At 43.7% G+C, this 17,020-nt stretch overlaps 1 protein-coding gene across 1 annotated transcript in view; it reads left to right on the forward strand.

The window, feature by feature from the left end:
- Positions 1-15,435, forward strand: part of LOC147677685 (SLAM family member 9-like) — a 186,393-nt gene extending 170,958 nt beyond the window's left edge. The window contains exon 4 of the mRNA XM_086945575.1: positions 15,239-15,435. Within this exon, the coding sequence (XP_086801701.1) occupies positions 15,239-15,435 (197 nt within the window). The remainder of the gene's footprint in view (positions 1-15,238) is intronic.
- The last annotated feature ends 1,585 nt before the right edge of the window (positions 15,436-17,020 follow it).

The raw sequence follows: 17,020 nt of genomic DNA on the forward strand, positions 1-17,020 counted from the left end.
CACCGCGTTCCTATTGCGCTCAGAGCAATTATTTGAACTGCGTTGCGCTGTGGCTTGTGCTCGCATTTTTAAAAAACCCTTTCTGTATTTTTTTTTAACTTGCGTTCTTATTACCCTGCTTTTATCCTCGCCATTGCTGCGACCCCCCCCTGGCCCTTACTGCACTATAAAACAAATTAAAGCACCGCTACTTAGCGGGTCCGGGCTCCCGGGTTCCTCGAGTCACGTGATTTCTTCGTGACGACGCCATCTTGGGAAGGCTGGTTCCTTCCTGCTGGGGGTTAGCGCGCTAGCGCTTGTTCCGCCACTCGCCTACTTAAGGTGAGCTGTTACTCGGGGTCAGCCTGGAGAAGGTGACCACCGCGTTCCTATTGCGCTCAGAGTAATTATTTGAACTGCGTTGCGCTGTGGCTTGTGCTCGCATTTTTAAAAAACCCTTTCTGTATTTTTTTTTAACTTGCGTTCTTATTACCCTGCTTTTATCCTCGCCATTGCTGCGACCCCCCCCTGGCCCTTACTGCACTATAAAACAAATTAAAGCACCGCTACTTAGCGGGTCCGGGCTCCCGGGTTCCTCGAGTCACGTGATTTCTTTGTGACGACGCCATCTTGGGAAGGCTGGTTCCTTCCTGCTGGGGGTTAGCGCGCTAGCGCTTGTTCCGCCACTCGCCTACTTAATGCTCGCTTCTGATGTAGCGGTCTAGCGCAGCGGTCGCGCCTTCGCTACGCCTGAGTCTCGCCAGAGTCCTGCCCGTCTGCGCCCGTCAGCGCTAAGGCAGGGCTAGGGCAGGGGACTCTGGACCTTTTAGCATGATATCTGCAGAGAATCTGCGTCTTTTACGGCATCAGGTATGTGAATCCTGCGTTGGCTCCTTGGATCCTCTTAGTGGTCCTTTTCAATGCCCCACTTGCCCTTTTAAACTTCCTTTGCCACTGTGCATTAACAGTCTTCAGTCGAAGCCCCCGGCTATTAATCTATCGACTGATACCATAGGCATAGTTAATCAATCCACCCTTAAAGTGATGCATTTGAATGTTAGATCCATGTCTTGTCACTCCCAAGAAGTCTTTTCTTTGATTTCAGATGACAATCCGGACATTTTCTTTTTTACGGAAACCTGGTTACATGACCAATCCATGGCGGTCATTAATCTAGCACTTCCTGCGGGCTATATTATGCACTCCCTCCCTCGCAAAACCAGAGGTGGAGGTATTGCAGTTGCGATAAAAACCTGTTATCCCTGCATCTGGAAACCTGTCACCATAGCTGGTTGCGAGAGTGCTCTCTTTAACATCTCAGTGAATCCCCATTTCACTTTCACGGGACTTTTAATCTATAGACCACCTGGGCCTGACGCCGCGTTTCGTCAAAGCCTCCCTGAGGTGATTTCCTCCTTAGCTCTAAAAACCGCCAACTTCACGATTATCGGCGACCTCAACCTGCATATGGATGCTCCTCTTTCAAACTCGATCCATAGCTTGCTGGCTGATTTAGAGGCGTTCCAACTGACTCAATTGGTACAATTTCCAACCCATACAGGCGGTCATCTACTAGATCCCATTTTGACCAACCTCTCTACGAATATTTCAGTACTCCATCCCAGACCCATGGCATGGACTGACCATCATCTTATTGAATTTCATATCACAACTTCCTTCTCTTCACCAAAGAATAATTCTTCTGCCAGTCTTAGACGCCCCTGGAGAAACTTAAATTTAGAGCATTTTCATCAGCTCCTGTTGAAATTTCATCCATCACCCCCTACTGAAGTTTCTAGCGGCTACGACAGTTTCTGTGAGTGGTTAAATCACTCACTAGACTTACTTATTCCGGCTAAGTGGAGCAAGACTAGATCTAGTCCTTCCAGCCCCTGGTACAATGATTCTCTTAAAACTCTCAAAATCTCCTGTAAAAAGGCAGAACGCGCATGGCGTAAAACGTATGATACTGACCTCAAGGCAGCCTACAGGGCCTGCACTAGAGTGTATCATCGGGCTATATGCACGGCCAGGGCTGCGTTTTACTCCCTGGAAATAAAGAACAGCACCAACCCCACCAAGGTTATTTTCAGGGTGTGTAAGGACCTTACTGGTAAAAGGATTGATACTGCCGCTCTCCAACCTTCCATGACACACTGTGAGAACTTAGCCTTATTTTTCGTAGAAAAGGTGGAGGCTATTTACAAGTCATTCGCCCAGCTCCCTATTGCGGAGACTAGCTCTATGTCACTGGTCCATAAACCACTACTGATCATTCCGAGCCCGACCTTGGATGAATTCATTGCCCTGACGACTAAAGTTAAATCCGGCTCCCCGGACGACCCCATGAGACCCAATCAATTTCGGGAATTTGCTGAAGGCTGCTATCCTGCTCTGCATGGCCTTATTAACTTATCCTTCAGCACGGGTAGTGTGCCTAAAGCTTGGAAACAGGCGACGGTTATTCCGATCCTTAAAAAACCCGCCCTTGATCCTACCAAGCCTGAACACTACCGACCTATATCTCTTCTTCCTTGGCCAGCTAAACTGGCAGAAGCTCACGCTAATGCTATATTATCTTCTCATCTGCAGGAAGCTAATATATTGGATAATTCCCAAAATGGATTTCGTGCAGGCCACAGCACAGAAACTGCCCTTCTGGCGGTGGTGGAACACATCAGGCATTTGTTGGATCTGGGTCAGACGGCGGCACTGATCCTTCTGGATCTCAGTGCCGCATTCGACACTGTGTCTCACCAGATTCTGCTACTTCGCCTGATGGAAGCCGGAGTTGGAGAGGGGGCACTTGAGTGATTTCGCTCCTTTCTTAAGGATCGTGCCTTTAAGGTTTCCACTCCTCCTTTTGTTTCTGCCTCTCGCCCTATACTCCAGGGTGTCCCCCAAGGGTCGGCCCTAAGCCCTACCTTGTTTAATTTATATGTCCAGCCATTAGCGGAGGTAGCCCACAGCTTTGGTCTCTCCTTAGTGTCATACGCCGATGACACGCAGCTGGCGGTGGCACTCAACGGCGACTCCAACATGGATGCCCCCACCTTTCAGTCAGCCCTTAAAGCTGTGGCAGGCTGGATGGCGAACAATCGGCTTCAACCTAATGCCTCTAAGACTGAGGTCATTATTTTTGGTAGGGAAAGTGAATTATGAGGAGATCAGTGGTGGCCTTCCGATCTTGGCCCTGTCCCCGCCCCTGTGGCAGAGGTTAGAAACCTCGGGGTGTGGTTTGACAATAAGCTTTCTTTCACTTCCCACACAAAACGGGTGGCCGGTACTTGCTTTGGTACTCTGCAGTGTCTCCGACCTATTTTCAAGTTTTTCGATGCGGAGACTAGACAGATTATTGTTCAAGCCCTGGTTCTTACCAGACTGGATTACGCTAGTTCCCTGTTTTTGGGCCTAAACCAGGCTGAGCTATCTCGCCTTCAGAGGGTTCAGAATGCGGCGGCTAGGATGCTTGTTGGCCTTCCAAAGTTTGTCTCGGCTCGTCGGACCATTCAGGATCTTCATTGGCTGCCGGTGGGGCAGAGAATTAAGTTTAAAGCTCTCTGCTTAACTTTTAAAATTCTCAAAACAGCCTCCCCTCCTATCCTTGCACAGACCATTCAGCACTATGTCCCTACCAGAGCTCTTCGCTCTGCCGGATCTAATCTGGCTATAGTGCCACGGTTTAAAAAAATCAAGGATGGGCGGCCGCTCCTTTTCAGTGCTGGCAGCATCCCTCTGGAACTCTCTGCCGGCTCCATTGCGCTCCATTCCTGAGTTGCTTCCTTTCAGGAAGGCACTTAAAACCTTCCTTTTTGCTACAATTTAGGCCCTCCTTTTAATCCTCTCCTTTTTTTCTGTCGTGTTGTGTTATTATTCTCCAAGCGCCGGGACGCCACTTTGCTGCGGCATCCGCGCGCTATACAAAAACCACATAACATAACATAACATAACATAACAATATGCACATGTGATATTGTGCTCTATTAGGTACTCTGGTGGGCATTAGATCAGACGAACCGTCAGTCCACTGCTCAAGTACCACTAAACCACCACTGAAGAAATGACAGCTAATTAGCTAAGGAGTTGGAAGTGTAAAGTAATGGGAAAATGCATATATTCGAGAACAACAGGAGATTTATGCAGCACATGTAGGAAACAGTCACCCCATGATCATAGCAATGTGAAAGAGAATATAAATGGTAAATAATGCAAACATTGAAAAGGAGATTCTGCAAATGCTGGAGCAGATGGCATGTGCTGTTCACCCTTAACAGTTCTCACCTATTATCTACAAAAGATAATAGATAATAATTGATGCCCATGGGTTTGCACGGGCGAGACAATGGAGAGCATTCCCAGACAATGGAAATTGATTGACTTCATTCCTCTGGTTAAGTTATGTTCATAGAGTACCCCTATATAGGCCTGAGAATTCTCCGAACCCTTCAACTTAATTTACTGTACCATTACACTACATAACAAGTTTTGGTATTGACCTTTTTCCTAGTTAAGCGCTGCATAAAATGTTGTGTGGTTTGCCCTGAAAACTAGCCTAATCAATTATGCATGAGGATACTCAGAATCACAGCAGGATTACCATCTTCTGCATAATAACTATGTATAAGGGTCATCCCTTCCGTCATCCTCGGCTGACATGACAACGCAAGGTAGAATCCCCTGAGGGTACCTTTTGGGTATATATACACCATATCTTTGCCAAGGCAGGCGGAGGAGAAAGACTTCCATGCTGACACACTGATGTGAGACGCTGAGGTTCCTGCACACAGACACTCTAGCATGCAGAGGTATGACATCCTCGCGGGGTTTCCATATGGAGACCAAGACAGGGTCCCACAGTCTCTTACGTCAGGTAATGGGGTTTGCTTCAGCCTAGGGGAATTCTTGGCTCAATACCTACATACATGCTAAGTACACTTAGGCACATCTAGTTAAGGTTGTATTGTAGGAGTATGCATTATTACTGTCATGTATTTAAATTCCTGCCTGTATTCGTTGTTTTTAGCACTATGGTAGAAACCTCCCACCCATTTACTCTGTTAGTGCTCATAATCATTTATAGCAGTTTCTGTCTTATGGTTGTTTCAGCCCACCTATTTTACATTAAAATGACGCTGGTTCAATAAATGCTTATTGAAAATGTCCACACCATTTATTCTGTGTATTTCTCGTAGACAAAGTGAGCATGAGTGACTGAGGGAAAAGTACTGTACTGTTTCCATGATCCCTGATGGGACAGGATTGTCATGTTCGATAGTTGCCAAGAAGTATTCTCTCCTTGGTAACATCAATAAATTGGATCTCCAGCAGGACACAATAGATGCAATCTCCAAGATGCCGTAAGCAAGACTCAACAAGCACACAAAAAGGCCGCCCAAACCAAAAGGCAGAAAAGTCAAGTGTGTCCATCTTTATGATCGGACTAAACTCTGCAGTCTCTCCATTCCTCAAAGTCATCTGCGACCCTCTGTTGCACACTTGAGTTTCTGGTTGGCAGAGGTGTACACCCTATCCAAGTAGGAACCACCACTCTAATCAGGGTAAGCTAGATACGCACTAAAAGATAACCTGTAGTAACCCTCTGTTAGATTGGCACAGAGCAGTCCAGCTTATTGAACAAGACAATCTTTAAAGTATTTGTGCAACAAACTAGTTGGAGCTGGAGTGCAGAGTTCGGTAAAAACTTCGCCTCCCGCCACTGCATAGTGGATTTCACCCGCACGGGCCAACTAAACTTGGCTGACCAGGGAAATTTGGGTAGACTGAAATGCATAGTGGGCTGCTAACTGAGGTTTTCAGTTTTTTGTCTCTCATCAACTTGTATTTTAAATGTAAATGTATACATTTTAACCATTTCTTTGGATATATTTCTTTGCATGTATCGTACTGTAATCTATTTTATCATCCTGAACTTTTATGGTCTATCTCAATAGATCGAAAAAAGGTTATTGAATTAATGAGTGGCTGCTCATTGGTCACACTGTAACAGAAAAGAGTCAATCAGTTAAAATCACAGAAAAGGATCATGATTGGTCAAGAACCATACATCTTTTTATCCACATTTTGCCACCAAGCTCAGCACAGTAAATAAAAGGAGCAAAAGTACTAGGCAGAGAATAGAATACAATACTGGCTAAATGGTATGGAGTAGAGTCAGACGGGGAACATCACTTACAACGCATTTATTACAACGCACTACCATTACAACGCAACCATTACAACGCAAACCATTACAACGCATTGCGCTGGGGGGCGCTCTAGGATAGGGAATATATTTAATTTACTATCCAACACCTTCCCTACTATCCACGAGGACTGGAGTTGGAATAGTAAATTAAATAAATCACTATCCAGCGCTTAAAAGCACTATGCGTTGTAGTGGTATGCAATGTAAAAACCGCGTTGTAACGGCAGGCGTTGTAATAGCCTGCATTGTAGTGACACCAATCCAGTCAGACGGCCATGGAGAAAACTCCATGGTGAATAACTATAAAAAATATGCTCACTTCCCATAAGTTCCTGCGTTTGGCAGTGGTCGAGGAGCCCTTCGCTTCATGACCGGAAAGGAGCGCGCTGCCTGCCCATTCTGAATTCAGGCCGCATGACTGAGATAGCATTGTGTCCCGCAGAGATTGTCGGTTTCCTAGCCATGTGTGTACATGGTGCCAGGGTGAAGGGGAGGGAGGACTATAGTCCTTGCTCATGGGTGCCTGAGCTCAGTATGGGAGACTGTACAGTAGGTGACGAAGGAGGCTGTGCTGCAATCATGCTCTCCCTGCTGGTGGTGGGTGTCCTGATCGCCCTGGAACTGTTCCTGTTTATGGCTTCCTGGAAGAAGAGGGGTCCCAACCTGCCCCCTGGGCAGATGCACCAGCTGTTCTTTGCAACCTGCACCAGCTGGACAAGAACAAGCCACACTCCATGTTCATGCAGGTGTGTGGACTTCAGCCGTTGCACAGCTTATAACTTATAAGGCTGTAAGAGGGATAATTGAGCTGTACTCTGCTTTTGAAAGTCAGAAGGACCGGGATCGATTCAGTGACATATCACGTGCACCTACTGAAGTTACCCTCCTCGCTCTTCGCATGCAACAAAATAAACTTTAGATGAGAAATCAGGGTTTGGAGGCAGGGCCTGCAAGGTGATTGTTGCATGCAGATGCAAAGGTGTGGGTGGTTGAATTGCCCTGGGGATGGGAAGGAGGTCAAAGTAGGTAATCAGAGGTGTGGTTTACAATTATTTTAATGAGCACATTGATAATATAGTATTATATGTGTGGAGTTCTTGGTGTCACAGTCAATAATTTACTGTTTACTCCATTTAACAGTATTCATTTAGTCAACCTCAGAAAACTGAAGATATGCAAGTAAACATTATACACAGCATTCCCCATTCTAGCCTATGGGCAAGATAGCCTTTCAATAGAGAAAACGGAATTGGCAGTAGTTCACTATCAGAGCATGTCACCAACACTAGTACATGCTCTACCTTTCACATACACTGAACCATGTCCAGGGGGGTACCTTGGGCCTTCCAGAGGGGTGTAAAATGTGTACAGAAAGGGAAGGAATCAGGCCTGTCCAGTGAGAACCCTGGCCAGGTCAGCATGGCAGTTAGCAATTGAACACAAGCACTGCGGTGGCAGGCCTGAGACACCATTTTAGGACTACTCATGTGAGTGGCACAATCAGTGCTGCAGGCCCACTAGTAGCATTTGAATATTGAGCCCTGGCACATTAAGTGCACTTTACTAGGGACCTACTGATGAAACAGATCTGCCAATCATGGATAACCAATCATAATAACAATTTATACAGAGAGCATATGCACTTTAGCACTGATCAGCAGTGGTAAGGTGCCCAGAGTTCTATAGCCAACAACCACAGGTCAGGAAAAATAAAGGAGGAAGAAGCAAAAAGTTTGGGGATAACCCTGCAAAAAGGGCAATTTCCAACAGTGCTCCCTTAGAGAAAGTAACTTATTAAAAATGTATAAAAAACATCATTATGGCACGAAGGACAAAGTTAGACCTCTGCTTAGTTTCAGAGAGGTTTACCAGAAAGAAATCTGTTAGAATGTATTTCTCTGGATCTGAGCAGAAAAAGGATATTTATTTAAACCCTTTTGCTGTCTTGAGATAACTGGCATAATGCCTCAATGTCTAAATTAACAGTTTTTAAACAGATCTCTAGAGAGGGTTGTTATAGCTGCCATCCTTAGGGTGGTGTTCCCATTAACCTTTTGTTTGAAACATCCTCTTTTTGTTGATTCTTTTTGTTGACCTTTGGACTCTGAGCACTCTAACTCTGCTAACCAGTACACAATGACATGTGCTGGTCCCTTAAACATGGTGACATTGTTGTTTACCCAATTAGCATATTTAATTCCCTTGTAAAGTGCTATGCCATGTACTCAGGGCCTGTACTCTAAATGCTACTGGCGGAACTGCAGCACAGATTGTGCCACACAAACAAGTAGCCTTTCAAACCTGCCTCGGGCCTGCCACTGCCAAGTCTGCTTGTGCAGTTTCCTGCCACTTCGACTTGCCTTTAAAAAGTACTTGCCAAGCCTTAAAATCCCCTTGGTGGTCCTATGGGCAGGGTGCAGTTTATCTCAAAAGTAGGACATGTACTTGTACGTTTTGCATGTCCTGGTAGTAACAAACAGCTACATTTGTTTTTCACTACTGCAAGGCCTACTCCTCTCATAGATTAACATTGGGAATTCCTTAATTCACTTTTAAGCTGTAATACCTGATGAGGAAGGTGTACCGGAATTATGTTTCATATCTTTGAAACGGTAATGATAAATCATCTGGTATCCCTGAACTCAGAATTTAATAACCCATCTTTTACGAAGGATGGTTTTTAAATCCTGTGTTTGAAAACAGCACGTTTAGAAATTGGCTGTTTTCTTGTCTGACCTTTCTGTGTGCCTCTGCCTGTTTGTGAATTGAATGTTTGGTTTGTGAGTGACAAGGGCTGGGGTGGCTCCAGATGGCTGGGTGAGTCAACACTAGGCTGAGAACCTCCATCGGCACCGTTATTTTTCTAAACTGGTGTGGAGTTCATTTGTGGTATTTTCACTGTGTTTCTGTGAGTGCTAGTACAAATACTTTACACATTGCCTTTGATAAACCTGTCTGCTCGTGCCAAGTTACCAAGGGGGTGAGCAGGGGTTATCTAAAGAGTGTATCCCCCTTTTCCTGACTAGGAGCCGGGGTCCCTACTTGGACATTGGTACCTAGCTCTGCCAACTAGAGACCCCAATATCTAACATAGTTAACTCAAGAGAGCAAAAGGGTTTAAATAAATACACTTTTTCTACTCAGATCCAGACAAATACATTCTAACAGATTTCCTTCTGGTAAACCTCTCTGAAGCTAAGCAGAGGTCTAAATTTGTTCTTCATGCCATAATGATGTTTTTTCTCAATTTGTAATAGGTTACTTTCTCTAAGGAAGCACATTATTTAGCCAAGTATATATCTTGAGTAAACTCTGACAAGGCACTAAGCAGTCCAACAGCACCCCAGTAACGCCCGGACTGTGAGGGATTATGTTGCAGATAGTTAATGGGGTGTGTATTAATCAAGCTCCCTCAAATGAAGTAAATGAAGTGAGCATCATTGGTGGTAAAAGAGACATGACATATAGGGCCAGATATACGACCCGTTTTGCATGCTCAAATGGGTTTCATTTTTTTTTTTTTTTTAAATGCATCCCGTTTTCCTTTAGGGAAAACTGGCTGCATTTTTTTTTTAAACTGCTTTATTAAAAAGCAGTCCCAGACATGGTGGTCTGCTGAGCCCAGCAGGCCACCATCCCTGGTACGGTTGGCATTCACAAGGCCCATCCTGTCAACCCATAGGTCCCTTTTGGGTCACTCTCTAGAAGGAATACACAAACCCCAACAGTAGAGCCATTCACATTCATGTGACACAGGATACCTGCTGAAGACACAAATGGTTAGGATTAGAAAATGACAGCTTTCTAAAACTGACATTTTCAGAACTGAACTTCTAAATAAAACTTTATAAATCAAATAAATAAATAACTTAAAATCCAAATTCACCATTAAAGAGGGTTTTAAATTACAAATTATTTTAGTATAAACAATGAAGGGCCGATTCACAGAACTAACTTAAGACAAAATCTTAAACTTACTACTTTTGGTATTCACAGAAGTTAGGATTTTGTCTTAAGTTTGTTTTAAGACAAACTTAAGACAGAGGGGTGTAAAATGTGTACAGAAAGAGAAGGAATCAGGTCTGTCCAGCGGGAACCCTGGCCAGGTCAGCATGGCAGTTAGCAATTGAACACAAGCACTGCAGTGGCAGGCCTGAGACACCATTTTAGGACTACTCATGTGAGTGGCACAATCAGTGCTGCAGGCCCACTAGTAGCATTTGAATAATGAGCCCTGGCACATTCAGTGCACTTTACTAGGGACCTACTGATGAAACAGATCTGCCAATCATGGATAACCAATCATAATAACAATTTATACAGAGAGCATATGCACTTTAGCACTGATCAGCAGTGGTAAGGGGCCCAGAGTTCTATAGCAAACAACCACAGGTCAGGAAAAATAAAGGAGGAAGAAGCAAAAAGTTTGGGGATAACCCTGCAAAAAGGGCCATTTCCAACAGTGCTCCCTTAGAGAAAGTAACTTATTAAAATGGTTCATCACAGCATCCTCTGGTTCACCACTGCCACCCTCTGGTTCATCACTGCCCCCTCTGTTTCATCACAGCTCCCTCTGGTTCACCACTGCCACCCTCTGGTTCATCACTGCCACCCTCTGGTTCATCACAGCACCCTCTGGTTCACCACTGCCACCCTCTGGTTCACCACTGCCACCCTCTGGTTCATCACTGCCACCCTCTAGTTCATCACTGCCACCCTCTGGTTCACCACTGCCACTCTCTGGATCATCACTGCCACCCTCTGGGTCATCACTGCCACCCTCTGGTTCATCACAGCACCCTCTGGTTCACCGCTGCCACCCTCTGGTTCACCACTGACACCCTCTGGTTCACCACTGCCACCCTCTGGTTCATCACTGCCACCCTCTGGATCACCACTGCCACCCTCTGGTTCATCACTGTCACCCTCTGGTTCATCGCTGCCACCCTCTGGTTCATCACTGCCACCCTGTGGCTCATCACAGCACCCTCTGGTTCACCACTACCACCCCCTGCTTCACCACTGCCACCCTCTGGTTCATCACAGCACCCTCTGGTTCACAACTGCACCTTTTGGTTCATCACAACACCCTCTGGTTCACCACTGTAGATTATGGGGAGAAACCACACCTGCCCAACCTCAACCGGGGGCTGGTTAATGTGTTAATGAATTTGAGCTTTATGTCCGGCACCTGCTTCCTTATTTGTAAGTGCTTCCTGTTGTGCTTTAATTTTTGTGACAGCCTGGAGCATTGTGCCAACTTTAACTATTCTCTGACCCGGCTTCGAGGGTCAGAGCAGGGTCATAGAATAGTTGCAAGTAGGCAACAACTCTGGAGGCGCCGTTCAGGTAGCACACACAGGGTAACAGCAGGTGCCCAAGTTGACGTTAATTTCCTTGTAACCATTTTGTAAATGGTTACAAAGAAATTAGCTTCAACTTGGGCACCTGCTCTAACCCTGTAAGTGCTTCATGTACTTCAGTTTTTGAAAATATGTCCCGAACGTGATTTCGCGGATTTTTCTGCAATTTCGCGAGATTCATGGACCGCGAAATTGCAGAAATTCTGCAAATTCCGTGAACGGAACGGATTTTAGGCCCATGCTTAGTTACTTTTGTATCCAGGACATGATGAGGGAGCTAAACCCTGCAGTAACACACTCATCATGGGTTTTAGGGTCACGGTGAACCTACAGGTTCCTCGTCAGTCAGCTATTGACCGCTTGTAACTTACAAGCTCACATTCACCCAAGGGCATCGGGGTACTGGAAAATCTCTTAAAAGTTGCAAACCAAAATTCAAAGTGTTCAAAAACATTAATAGATGATGAGGAACTTCAACACCCTGTGTCATGTACAGTTATTCACTGTTTGTCATAAAGCATTAAGTAGGCAATTCCAGAGACTATATCCTTTCTTTTTCTGGTGAATGATCGAGTTTTTTTTTAACAAAAGGTTATGATGTTATTACCATTCCTAACTATAACATCACTTTAACCTTTGTTTATTTTCAGGGTATTGCTGAGGTGTTTTTTAACCCAAGTTAAGATCCTAGTACCACACCTAACTAAAACGTCACTTTAACCACTGCTTTTTATTCATATATATTGACTGAAAAACAAAAAGGTTAAAGTAACACCATAGTTAGCTGAATATGTCAATGACAACATTGACATTTTGAACTAAAAAAACACAGAAATCCACTAGTTATAGTTAGCAGAGCTAACTAAAACTAGTATCCCCTCCATACACTGTTTTTGGCCTCAAATATTACATCTGTCATTACATGCTCAATGACATCATTCATGATATCACTGATGACATCTCAAATGACAGCATTGTTAGCATCCTGCTGGATCATGGAAAAAAGGCTGATTTGTTTAGCGTTTTGGCCCCAGGTGGAGATCCGTCTGGGTCTCCACCATGGGGCATAGAGGTGCAGGGTACCCCTACCCTGACCCCTTATGTGATTCTTTTTTCAAACTTCAGGACAGGGTACTAAGTCCCTGAGTTCTGCAATGGCTGCCACCAACATTGTTCTCATATTGTTGGCAACCAATCAGAGCACTGAAAAGAATAAACTCCCTAGGTCAATCAGAATGCTCTGTTTGTAAAAAAAATGTCCAGATATCTATTTTTTTAACCTTAACTTCTTAAAAACTGCAAAATGGATTTACAACAAATCACACAAAGCACAATCTGTGCACCAAGATCTAACTTTATGCCAAATTTGGTGCAATTCTATTCAACAGTTATCGCTGTAGCCTTTCTAAAGAAGCCTATGGAAAATGCATGGGGATTTTGCATTATGGGATGCCCCATTTTTTCTCGGTTCCAGCTTGATGGATCATCTCGAAACTTCTTGTGGTAGCGCCAATTTAAAAATGTAGGGTTCTAAGTGGCCCAATTAGTTGTTTCCCCTTGGACCATCTCGTTTCCATGGGAGTCAGACTCCCACAGGAACAAGCACTCTGATAGGCTGCCAGCAACATTTGAAAAATGTTGCTGGCAGCCATTACAGGACGGACACAGGGACTTAGTCACCTGTCCTGAATTTTAAAAAGTATAAAATAAGGGGGCATGGTAGCAATTCCCTGCCCCCCTAGGTAGGCCCTGTGGGGGGACCCTGAGAGACCCCATTGGGCCAAAATAAAAACAAATCAGCAGTTTTTGCAAAAGCAAATATAAATTGTGGTCGCCATTTCTTTAAGTGAATGGGGAGTGGTGTCTGAGTAGGGCCCCCTCGTCTAGTATATCCCCCCGGGCCGGGTATGTCGTTTATGGGGAGCGGGAAGCAGCCCCCCTCTCCAAGCCATTTTTGCCTTGGGGACCCCATCCCTGGGGCCAATCTAATAAGGGGAAGGTCGAGCAGCTTCTCCTCCCCAAACTGTTCTTGGCTATGGGGAACCACATCTCACAGGGCCCAATGGCTTGATTAAGGGGAGGAGTGTGCATCCCTCCTCTTCAAGCCATATTCGGCCCCTGGGGAACGCATATCTCGGGCCCAATGAGTTTCATAAGGGGAGGGGGGCCATGCAGCCTCCTCCCCAAGTCTTAAAAAGGCCCCAGAGACCCCATGCCCCTGGGTAGCCACTTAAAATAAAAGAAAGGGGGGTTGTGCTGCCGTCGATGCCAGCTTACTTACTGTGTCCTTTGGAGCCCACCCCTGGGATACAGCCGTTTAGCTGCTTGCACTATCACAGTCAGGGAAACGTGTTTGCTCCTGTCTGGCAGAGCAAACACGTTTTCAAATCTCCCTCCATACAGTAACAAATACAAAGTCTGCTCTCAGTCTGCAGGAGCTTTCAAAAATGCTTCCGCCATCTGGAAGCTGACTTGTGACCTGTTTCACTGTTCACACTGAGGCTGCCAGAGGGAGCAGCATAAATTGCTGTGGAATAGCAATACTGGCTCCCGCACCATGCAGGGAGCCGGCTGGAACTGTTGGGCCCCTGAGGCCCCATTGTGTTGTTTGTGGGTACCATGGGTGGGCATCGGGGCACCCACCTATGATAAAAGCAGACCCGGGGGATGGGATCCCAAGGGACTATGGTAGGCTTGGGGTGAGGGGCTGTGGATAGAAAGAAGTTTATACAGTTCAGTGATTGGAATAGGTAAGTGCTACTAAGGAGCCTTTAGGGTTAAAATATGGGTAGTGTTTTGGGGTAGTAGCGAAATTTAGGGTTCAGGGATAGAGAGTGTTTAGAGTTATAAAGGAGGTTATTAGGCTTCAGGAATTAAGTATATTTACGTAAAATTAATTTTAGCATTCAAACTTATTTTGAGTTAGAATGCAACATTTCCATATATAATTTTATGAATATATATGTATTCAAATGTATAATTAAATACATATATATTACATTTTAAAAAGGTTAAAAAATACTGGTCAACCTACCTTCAATGAAAGAATACTGCAGATGCCAAATAATGCAATATAAAAGAACTCTCAATGTTATGGACCACAAAGTACTGACCTGGGAAGTAACAATTAATATTCGTCATGGGAACATTTGGGTTTTATTGGTCCCACTTGTATTCATTCTAACTCTTTTGCACAGTATATAATGGAGACAATGCTTGACACTGTTGTACCTTTGTGATGTAATGCTTGTACTGGCATATATTAGTAATTATTGGCATTTTATCTCACTTTTACTCCTGCGGCTTGAGCCTGTTGGAGTGCTGTAAACTAACTACAGCCACCTATGCTCTCACCTGTTCATCCAGGAACTTCATCCAGAAAGTTACACATCCTCATTCATTCGACAGTTAACCCACTTAACAGACTTGCCCATCAACACGAACTCCTCATTGAGAAAGAACTTTGCGAAATCACTTTTACTTACTATGTAGCTTGACTTACTGATACTGTCAATGCTTGTTATTTATTTTACGAGGTATCTATTTATTTCTTCATTTTTTTGCTATTCAGACACTTTACTTTGATGTTAATGTGTTTAAAATTAGTAGTACTATGTTAATGCAAAATTCATGGAAGTATATCTGTTTTAATATATGCAGGGATTTTTCAGTATTTTTTCTCTCATTCTAGGCAATTGTATCGATTCCCACATGTGTCAGTATTACACTATCCGGATTGCCCTATTCTCTTTGCTAATCTTTTTGTTACTCCTTGGAATTTTTGCTGTCTCGAAGATGAAGAAGAAGAGGAAAATGAAAAGGAAAGACAAAGGCAGGTATTCAGAATTTTTAAAAGCCTTAAGTGGTTTTGTCATGACCTTGACTTAACATGCCCCTCTACCATGCACATTGTTCGCACAAATATTGTCACTTTAGATGCCATAAGTGTTGTTATGATGGTTATGATTTCACATGGTATAAGCAATGTATATGAAAGGGTATAAGCAATGCATCATAAAGGTGTGAGTTGCAGTTAATGTAATGTCATTAATGAGTTGACAACACTGTGTACGGAGATTTGAGTTATAATAATTTGAAGGTGGTGCATAAACTATACATTTAAGTTATAACTATAACTTTAGAATTTCTAATGCTTGTGTAGATTAAGTTAGGTTTGTATAGAAAGACTAAAGTTGTTCAAAATATAACTAAGCTTTGCTTTTTTCATTGAATTCCAATTGTTTTTATTTTTTTATATTAATTTGTTCGAAATCTTAGAGTGGAGAGTCACCGAATGGAGTGTTGTTAAGTGGAGTGTGGTGGAGTACAGTGGAGAAGAGTGTTGTAGAGTGCATTGTCTTACAGTGGAGTGTCTTAGAGTGGAGTGTTGTTAAGTGGAGTGTTGTAGAGCATGGTGTAATACAGTGGAGTGTTGCAGAGTGGAGTACAGTGTAGTGGAGTACAGTATAGTGGCGTACCCTTTTTGGGTAGCTGTCGCCCTTTAAAAGCCCAATAAATAAATAAATAAATAAATAGAGTGGAGTAAAGTGTCATAGAGTGGAGTCGCATGATGTGTCACAGAGTGGAGTAGAGTGTCGTAGAGTGGAGTGGCGTGTGGTACAGTGGAGTAGTGTAGATTGGAATAGCGTTCCAGACTACAGAGGACTGGTGTGCCACAGAGTGGCATCTCATGAAGTACAGTGGAGTGGCGTGTCATAGAGAGGTGCATTGTACATTGTGTTATAGTGGAGTGGTTTCAAGTGAAATGGCATATGGTAGAATAGTGGAGTTGAGTATAGTATAGTCGATTACTGTGCTAAAGAGTACAGTGGAGTAAAGTAGCGTGTAGTGCGTTATGAAGAGCATTGTGCAGTAGAGTACAGTGTTGTAGACTGGCTATGGTGTCATGTACCAGTGGATCCAAAAGTTATATTGAGAAGTGTGAAGTAGAGAATTTTATTGTATCATTTAATTAATATGCCTCTTTTGATAAGGATTTCTTACCAAGATATGCAATTTTGACTGATATAATGATGTAGCAAAATATCAGCTTTTGGTTGTTACAACATATGCTTGGAGGTATTTACATAAGATGGTTTTATTTTAATTAACAGCCCTGAAGAAGCAACTGTGTCACAAAACATATATATTGGCTGACAGTGCTAATTATTGATGTATGAAGTGGAATAAAATCATATTCATTGACTTAAAGTGGACTGATCTGTTCTAAGAGTCTTTTTCTAGGATCATACATACTTCATTTCCATATGGACTTACTATCGGTTGAAGAACTGGTGATCTGAGTTTGTAAAACCGGGCACATAAATCCTGCAACCCAAAGAATATTGTGAACATTATTGTTTATCAAATCAAACACAAAAGAAGGTTGTGTATAGCACACAGCCTAACTCGTGTATTTTTAAGGAGCTCTTGTATGTAATAATGAAGAAAAAGGAGGCAAAGTGAAATAAAA

The sequence above is a fragment of the Lissotriton vulgaris genome, chromosome 12 (assembly GCF_964263255.1).
Source record: "Lissotriton vulgaris chromosome 12, aLisVul1.2, whole genome shotgun sequence".
NCBI lineage: Eukaryota > Metazoa > Chordata > Amphibia > Caudata > Salamandridae > Lissotriton > Lissotriton vulgaris.